This window comes from Mandrillus leucophaeus, unplaced genomic scaffold (assembly GCF_000951045.1).
Source record: "Mandrillus leucophaeus isolate KB7577 unplaced genomic scaffold, Mleu.le_1.0 Scaffold13, whole genome shotgun sequence".
Lineage (NCBI taxonomy): Eukaryota > Metazoa > Chordata > Mammalia > Primates > Cercopithecidae > Mandrillus > Mandrillus leucophaeus.
Genome location: NW_012101254.1, coordinates 4,610,815 through 4,618,972, shown reverse-complemented (window position 1 = coordinate 4,618,972; position 8,158 = coordinate 4,610,815). Strand labels below are relative to the sequence as shown.

General features: G+C 47.7%; 1 protein-coding gene across 2 annotated transcripts in view; it reads left to right on the top strand.

Moving 5' to 3' along the window:
* The window catches only part of CAD (carbamoyl-phosphate synthetase 2, aspartate transcarbamylase, and dihydroorotase), a 26,713-nt gene that overhangs the window by 3,042 nt on the left and 15,513 nt on the right, over positions 1 to 8,158 (top strand). The window contains exons 3-15 of one of the 2 annotated variants that reach the window (XM_011972635.1): positions 585 to 714; positions 1,546 to 1,688; positions 1,871 to 2,012; positions 2,206 to 2,377; positions 2,904 to 3,089; positions 3,249 to 3,361; positions 3,669 to 3,814; positions 4,069 to 4,200; positions 4,336 to 4,569; positions 5,013 to 5,234; positions 5,439 to 5,627; positions 5,889 to 6,013; positions 6,196 to 6,326. In XM_011972635.1, the coding sequence (XP_011828025.1) occupies positions 585 to 714; positions 1,546 to 1,688; positions 1,871 to 2,012; positions 2,206 to 2,377; positions 2,904 to 3,089; positions 3,249 to 3,361; positions 3,669 to 3,814; positions 4,069 to 4,200; positions 4,336 to 4,569; positions 5,013 to 5,234; positions 5,439 to 5,627; positions 5,889 to 6,013; positions 6,196 to 6,326 (2,065 nt within the window). The remainder of the gene's footprint in view (positions 1 to 584; positions 715 to 1,545; positions 1,689 to 1,870; positions 2,013 to 2,205; positions 2,378 to 2,903; positions 3,090 to 3,248; positions 3,362 to 3,668; positions 3,815 to 4,068; positions 4,201 to 4,335; positions 4,570 to 5,012; positions 5,235 to 5,438; positions 5,628 to 5,888; positions 6,014 to 6,195; positions 6,327 to 8,158) is intronic. The other variant, XM_011972636.1, reaches the window with a different exon arrangement.

Sequence of the window (8,158 nt, the reverse complement as noted above, 5' to 3'; positions counted from 1 at the left end):
CAGCCTGGGTAACAGCAAGACCCTGTCTCAAAAAGGAAAAAAGGAATGGCTAGGTGTGGTGGCTCACTCCTGTAATCCCAGCACTTTGGGAGGCGGAGGCGGGCAGATCACAAGATCAGGAGATCTGAGACCGTCCTGGCTGACATGGTGAAACCCTCGTCTCTATTAAAAATACAAAAAATTAGCCAGGCATGGTGGCGGGCACCTGTAGTCCCACGTACTCGGGAGGCTGAAACAGGAGAATTGCTTGAATCTGGGCGGCAGAGGTTGCAGTGAACTGAGATCTCACCACTGCACTCCAGCCTGGGCGACAAGTGAGACTCCATCTCAAAAAAAATAAATAAATAAATAGAAAGGAAAGTGTCATTTTCAGTGACCAACTGGGTACCCTGGGCCTGTGGGTTGTGTTTCATATAGAAGAGGGCATTGTTGGTAAATGGAAATATCTATGCAAAAGCACCAAAAGCTTGGTATATTGAAGGCCATTCAGTGTGGCTGAATATAGGGTCTGTGGCCACACAATGGGGAAAATGCTGTAAAAAAATAACTTGGCCTGAGGCTTCTCACAATCTTTCCATCTACAGTGGTTTGAATCCTCGGGCATCCACGTAGCAGGACTGGTGGTGGGAGAGTGCTGTCCTACTCCCAGCCACTGGAGTGCCACCTGCACCCTGCATGAGTGGCTGCAGCAGCATGGCATCCCTGGTTTGCAAGGTATGGTGGCAAGCATGGGCATATCTGGACAGAGCACAGCATGCCTGGATGGAAAGAATCAAGTTTCTGTAGTCTGTTGGGACCTGACTAAGACTGTGATAGTTGGAAGATTTAGATTGGAGTTGGGCTGGGGGAAAGAATTGAACTGTCACTCAGAAGGAAAATTTCCAACACAGAAAGGAACTCCCAGCTTCCATAATCATCAGGTCAGGGCTAATCTTATTTCATCACCACCACTGGATTATTTTGAAGCAAATCTCAGATATCATATCATTTCATCTACAAATAGTTCAACATCTATGCAAAAGGAATCTTTTAAAAACATGACCATAATAACATCATACACTAAAAAAATTAATAATTCCCCAATACAAGTGTCCAGACAATGTTTAAAATTTCCGCTAATTTTTTTTTTTTTTCTGTTTATTTGAATCTTGCTGTAAACAGGATTCATGCGTTGCATTTGGTTGATAAGTCTCTTAATCTGTGGACCTTGTAAGCTATTTGAAAACAGGTCTTTTTCCTGTATCTAGTATCCCATAGTCTGCACTTACTTGGTTACATTCCTATAGTGTTACTTAGCGTATTCTTTTTTTCCCTTGATTTTATTTTCTATAAATGGATATATTTAGAGTTGTCCAATTCCGATGTGATATTTTCGGCAGGAATGCTTCATGGTAGTATACTTCTGTCACAATAGCCCAGGATTTTGATGCACATAGAACAGCTGTGTGTGACTAGGGCTCTGGAATGGAAGTGCTTCTGGAAGTCTGACCTCACAGATGACTGAGTTGGGGGAGTGTGATCCCTAAGACTGTGCTATTTTGACAGGAGTAGACACTCGGGAGCTGACCAAGAAGTTGCGGGAACAAGGGTCTCTGCTGGGGAAGTTGGTCCAGAATGGAACAGAACCTTCATCCCTGCCATTCTTGGACCCCAATGCCCGCCCCCTGGTACCAGAGGTCTCCATTAAGGTACAGAGGTAGAGTGGGAGAGTGTTGCAAGCTCTAGCACAGTAGTTATATTCTGCTCACAACTGGGGGGTAAACGCAGGAGAGAATCAAAGGAGGCTTTGAAGGTAAGAGTTGGTGCAGGCATATCTTACACCCACTGAGCACAGCTGCTAACTGTTGCCCTTTATTCCTTTATTTCTCAGACTCCACGGGTATTCAATACAGGGGGTGCCCCTCGGATCCTTGCTTTGGACTGTGGCCTCAAGTATAATCAGATCCGATGCCTCTGCCGGCGTGGGGCTGAGGTCACTGTGGTACCCTGGGACCATGCACTAGACAGCCAAGGTGAGTAGCTGGGGCCTGTTCAGGGCCTCAGACAAACAGCTTGGGTGGAAGATCTATCCCTTGGTCCAATGAGTATGAGTTGCAGTGAAGAAGGTAGACATTGGGACTTACACTCTCATGGGTTGAGGGGCCACAGGTGTGCCTCCTGTAACTGAAATACTGATTTTGATGTCATCTTTTCTGCCCACTCCAGAGTATGAGGGTCTCTTCTTAAGTAATGGGCCTGGTGACCCTGCCTCCTATCCCAGTGTCGTATCCACGCTGAGCCGTGTTTTATCTGAGCCTAATCCTCGACCTGTCTTTGGGATCTGCCTGGGACACCAACTATTGGCCTTAGCCATTGGGGCCAAGACTTACAAGATGAGGTGGGACTTGTGGGGAGCAGAAGGGGCCCATACTTGTGGCATGAGGGGTGGGGTGTCTCAGGAATGAGAAGAGAGTTGGCGTTTATTCTTGTTGAAATAGGAGCGGGAGGTTGCAGGTGAGGTGGCTCATGCCTGTAATCCCAGCACTTTGGGAGGCCAAGGTGGGCGGATCACCTGAGGTCAGGAGTTCAAGACCAGCCTAGCCAACATGGTGAAACCCTGTCTCTACTGAAAATACAAAAATTGGCCGGGCATGGTGGCATGCACCTGTAATTCCAGCTACTCTGGAGGCTGAGGCAGGAGAATCGCTTGAACCTGGGAGGTGGAGGTTGCAGTGAGCCGAGATTGTGCCATTGCCCTCCGGCCTGGGCAACAGAGGGAGACTCCGTCTCAAAAAAAAAAAAAAAAAAAAAAACAGAAACAGGAGCGGGGCTACTGAGAACAGGAGATCAGTGAGAGCTGGGATAGGTTCAGTAGTGAAGAGAGGGTGAGTGAGGCCTGTGACTCAGCATGCTTCTACCTCCAGATATGGGAACCGAGGCCATAACCAGCCCTGCTTGTTGGTGGGTTCTGGGCGCTGCTTTCTGACATCCCAGAACCATGGGTTTGCTGTGGAGACAGACTCACTGCCAGCAGACTGGGCTCCTCTCTTCACCAACGCCAATGATGGTTCCAATGAAGGCATTGTACACAACAGCTTGCCCTTCTTCAGGTGAGCCTAGTTGACTAGTTCTTTGCAACTTTGAAGCCCTGTGGTGCTTGATGATGGAAAAGTAAAGCACGGCAGTCCTCTTTCCCACTACCCACCTCCGAGGTTGCCAGTGTCATGCCAGGGACCATGATGGCTTTCATGATGCAATCTCTTTAACAGTGTCCAGTTTCACCCAGAGCACCAAGCTGGCCCTTCAGATATGGAACTGCTTTTCGATATCTTTCTGGAAACTGTGAAAGAGGCCACAGCTGGGAATCCTGGGGGCCAGACAGGTAAGATCCTGAGTAGAACTGGGTTGTGGACCTAAGAACAGGGTTGGCTCCAGGATGGGCATAAGGTGGACATACCCTGGGCAACTCCTAGATGTCTGGGAGGTTAAGGGGATTGGGGGTGGGTGGCAGCCAACCCAAGATACCGTTTAAGCTTCTGTTGAAAGGAACTCCAGGGTCCTGGATTCTGGTCCTCCCTCTGCTACTCATTAGATGCGTAATTTGCTCTGGACTCTTCTGAAAGTGAGGGAGCTAATCCAGTTGACCGCTTGGGTCCAGCTCAGCTCTATGACCTTCTTTGCTTCCACAGTTAGAGAGCGGCTGACTGAGCGCCTCTGTCCCCCTGGGATTCCCACTCCCAGCTCTGGGCTTCCACCACCACGAAAGGTTCTCATCCTGGGCTCAGGGGGCCTCTCCATTGGCCAAGCTGGAGAGTTTGACTACTCGGGCTCTCAGGTGAGGCATCCCCCTCCCCACCCTTCTGGGTGTGTGACCCTCAAGAATGGAAACAGTCTTAAGGAGAAGGGCTGAGGTTGTAGGGAGGAAATGAGTCAGATTTGGGGAATGTACAGAGAGATGTGGTAAGAAATAGAAGTCAATTATTAGGGGCCAAGAGTACAGGGAGGGAAAGAAGAGGAGAATGCTGCCCTAAGGCTGTTTGCATTCTTGCTTCTTCAGCAGAGGCTGAGATGCCATTCTTGTCCTTTTAGGCAATTAAGGCCCTGAAGGAGGAAAACATCCAGACATTGCTGATCAACCCCAATATTGCCACAGTGCAGACCTCCCAGGGGCTGGCCGACAAGGTCTATTTTCTTCCTATAACACCTCACTATGTAACCCAGGTATGACTGGGGCAAGGCTGGAATGAAAAGAGGACTGGGCAGGGGGCCCAGTGGTCACGCTGCATTATTAAACTTCTTTGATTGCCTCTCTACCCACAAGGTTCTGATGCCTGTAACTCCCCTCTCTGTCCTCAGGTGATACGTAATGAACGCCCTGATGGTGTGTTACTGACTTTTGGGGGCCAGACTGCTCTGAACTGTGGTGTAGAGCTGACCAAGGCCGGGGTGCTGGCTCGGTATGGGGTCCGGGTCCTGGGCACACCAGTAGAGACCATTGAGCTGACTGAGGATCGACGGGCCTTTGCTGCCAGAATGGCAGAGATCGGAGAGCATGTGGCCCCCAGCGAGGCAGCAAATTCTCTTGAACAGGTTGGAGGGGTGTTTGGGTAAAGGAAGAATGGTGGTGTTTTCTTTGGTAGTGTTATTTACTTTTTTTTTGAGACAGAGTTTCACTCTTGTTGCCCAGGCTGGAGTACAGTGGTGCGATCTCGGCTCACTGCAACTCTGCCTCCCAGATTCAAGCGACTCTTCTGCTTCAGCCTCCTGAGTAGCTGGGATTACAGGCATGCGCCACTGTGCCTGGCTAATTTTGTATTTTTAGTAGAGATGGGGTTTCTCCATGTTGGTCAGGCTGGTCTCGAACTCCTGACCTCAGGTGATCCACCCCCCTCGGCCTCCCAAAGTGCTGGGATTATAGGCGTGAGCCACTGTGCCTGGCTGTGTTATTTTCTTCATATCGTTTTTTCTGTGGGTCAGGCACACCTTGGGCAGCGGGGAATAACCTGTTTGTTCATCTCTTCCACTCCTTGCAGGCCCAGGCAGCTGCTGAACGGCTGGGGTACCCTGTGCTGGTGCGTTCAGCCTTTGCCCTGGGTGGCCTGGGCTCTGGCTTTGCCTCTAACAGGGAGGAGCTCTCTGGTCTCGTGGCCTCAGCTTTTGCCCATACCAGCCAAGTGCTAGTAGACAAGTCTCTGAAGGGATGGAAGGAGATTGAGTACGAGGTGGTGAGAGATGCCTATGGAAACTGTGTCACGGTGAGTAAATGGGGGAAGGGTGGGAGTCATGTCAGGCAGGATGAGCTTTTGGAAGAGCAGAGGCCTGGGCTAAGGTCTTTGAGACTTCTATGTCCCTCAGACCCAGGTTAGGTGCAGCCCCAGAGGTAACAGGACCCTGGAGTGCAGCTTTCTGCCTCTCCTGACTCTGCTTGGCAGTGACCTCCATGGCACCCTCCTTCACAGGTGTGTAACATGGAGAACTTGGACCCATTGGGCATCCACACTGGTGAGTCCATAGTGGTGGCCCCTAGCCAGACACTGAATGACAGGGAGTACCAGCTCCTGAGGCAGACGGCTATCAAGGTGACCCAGCACCTGGGAATTGTTGGGGAGTGCAATGTGCAGTATGCCTTGAACCCTGAGTCTGAGCAGGTAAGCTTTAGGCTCTGGAGCTGATAGTGTGGTTGTTACCCCCTCTGCTTGCATAATTTTTGGCACTTGAAGTTGAGGTCTTTTGGCCTTACAGTCCCTGGAGTAGAAGCTGGAATCTCCTTTACTGGGGTTGGGCCTTAGGGAGGGTGCTTTTGCTAGCCATCCCTCTGGAGAGGGCTTATTTTCTCTCCTTTCTGAGACCTCTGCTAGACAGGGGCTTCTAGGCCGGTGACTTTTTTTCTTTATTCTCCTTCTTTGCAGTATTACATCATTGAAGTGAATGCCAGGCTCTCTCGCAGTTCTGCCCTGGCCAGTAAGGCCACAGGTTATCCACTGGCTTATGTGGCAGCCAAACTAGCATTGGGCATCCCTTTGCCTGAGCTCAGGTACGAGGATGAGGGAGAAATCACAGTGGGGAAGTGGGTCGGGGGCTGAAGAAAATATTGATGGCACAGGAAAGATGAAAAGGACATTGGCCTATATTTGTGGGAATGGAGAGAGCTATCTGGAAGCTCACCCTTTACACTTCCTTCACTGTCCTTCTGGCATCCCACCTGCTGGACCCCAGGAACTCTGTGACAGGGGGCACAGCAGCCTTTGAACCCAGCTTGGATTATTGTGTGGTGAAGATTCCTCGATGGGACCTTAGCAAGTTCCTGCGAGTCAGCACAAAGATCGGGAGCTGCATGAAGAGCGTTGGTGAGACTCATTCCCCGGGCACCGCCATGGGGCCCCCCATGACCAGTAATCTCAAATGTCCGAGTTCCCTGGCGTGGTCTTTTAGCCCCTATAGGAGCAGGTGCTTGAGACATTTCAAACTAAGATTATAGTCCTCGTCAGGAGTTGGGGAGGCATCTGGAAATCTGTGTTGGAATACAGAATCTCCGGGATAGGTGCAAGCCACCAGACTACCTCATCTCATTTTTACGGTATCTCCTCCTCTGGCACTTTCTGCTTTGGCCACTAAATGACATTTTTTTTATTATGATGTTTACATTAGAGCAGGGCATCATAGACCTTTTTGGTAACAAGGAAATTTATTAGTGAATGATGAATAGCTGTAACAGTACCCAGCAGTGGCAGAGCATGTTGGAATTGATTTAGTATGTTTCTTTGTGGTATCCCTTTAGTTGCCTAAGACCATACTCTAACACATTTCAACCAAAACAAAAATATACATGTACCAGACAGAGTGCCACCAGCCTGATAGATAAGAGCATTTTGTGGTGCTCCAGCTTTCCATTTAGAGCAGTAGTGGCCTTTAAACAAGTCTAAGCTCAGATATTATTTCAGAATTTTTAGAAATTCTGCAAGACTGCCAATTTGTTCCTTCTGGAGATGAATCTCTGTTATATGAAAATTAGAATAAACATGGGAATGAAGCCATTATTAAATTGTGGCAAAAAGAAGTGGATTGAAAATAGGCCAATGAAAGATTGGTTCCTAGATGAGACATTTAATTGTTTTGTATCTATTCAAGTATTCTTGGAATGTGGTCTTTGATAACTTTTTGTAACTTTTATTATACAAGTAAGTAAGAAACATGAATCATGGAAAACAAGAAAAGATAGTTTAACCAAAGAACAATAGTCACCTGTAATCTTGCCTTACAGAGATTGATTAATTCGGCCACGTGTCTATGACTGCATACATTTCTAGGCATATGTGTATGCATGTGTTAGGTTTCTCTTTTTTAACAAATCTCAAAATAAAAGGTCTTATAACCACAGTTACAAAGAAATCGAACAAAATAAGTCACAATCTGCTTTCTTAACACTGCTGTTAGCATCGTAGTGTTCTTAAAACTTTTTTAAAGAAACATAAATGTTAGAATTGTAAATAGAAAAATACAGTTGGTAAGAAATACTTAAGCCCCTAGAGTAAATGGTCAGAGGAGATGAACAAAACTTTACAGAAGAAGAAATCAATAAGCAAACCTGGAGAAAAGACGGTTCCTGTCATTAGTAAAAAGAAATCTAGTTAAATGAGATACTGTTTATGCCCACTTCTTAGAAGGTTGATTAAACTTTGTATGATAAAGCACAGACTTCTGTAAAATTATTTGTACTTATCAAAGGCTGTAAAATTTGTGTTACCTATTGCCTCTACATTTCTAGAAATGTATCCTAAGGAGATTATCCAAAACAGAAAACATCATACCCAGTCCAGGCATGGTGGCTATAATTAATCCCAGCACTTTGGAAAGCTCAGGTGGGAGGATCGCTTGAGCCCACAAGTTCAAGGTTGCAGTGAGCCGTAACTGTACCACTGCACTCCAGCCTGGGCGACAGGGTCTTTTTTGTTTGTTTTTGTTTTTGTTTGAAACGGAGTTTCGCTCTTGTTGCCCAGGCTGGAGTGCAATGGTGTGATCTCAGCTCACCACAACCTCCGCCTCCCGGGTTCAAGCGATTCTCCTGTCTCAGCCTCCCGAGTCACTGGGATTACAAGCATGTGCCACTATGCATGGCTAATTTTGTATTTTTAATAGAGACAGGGTTTCTGCCTGTTGGTCAGGCTGGTCTTGAATGCCC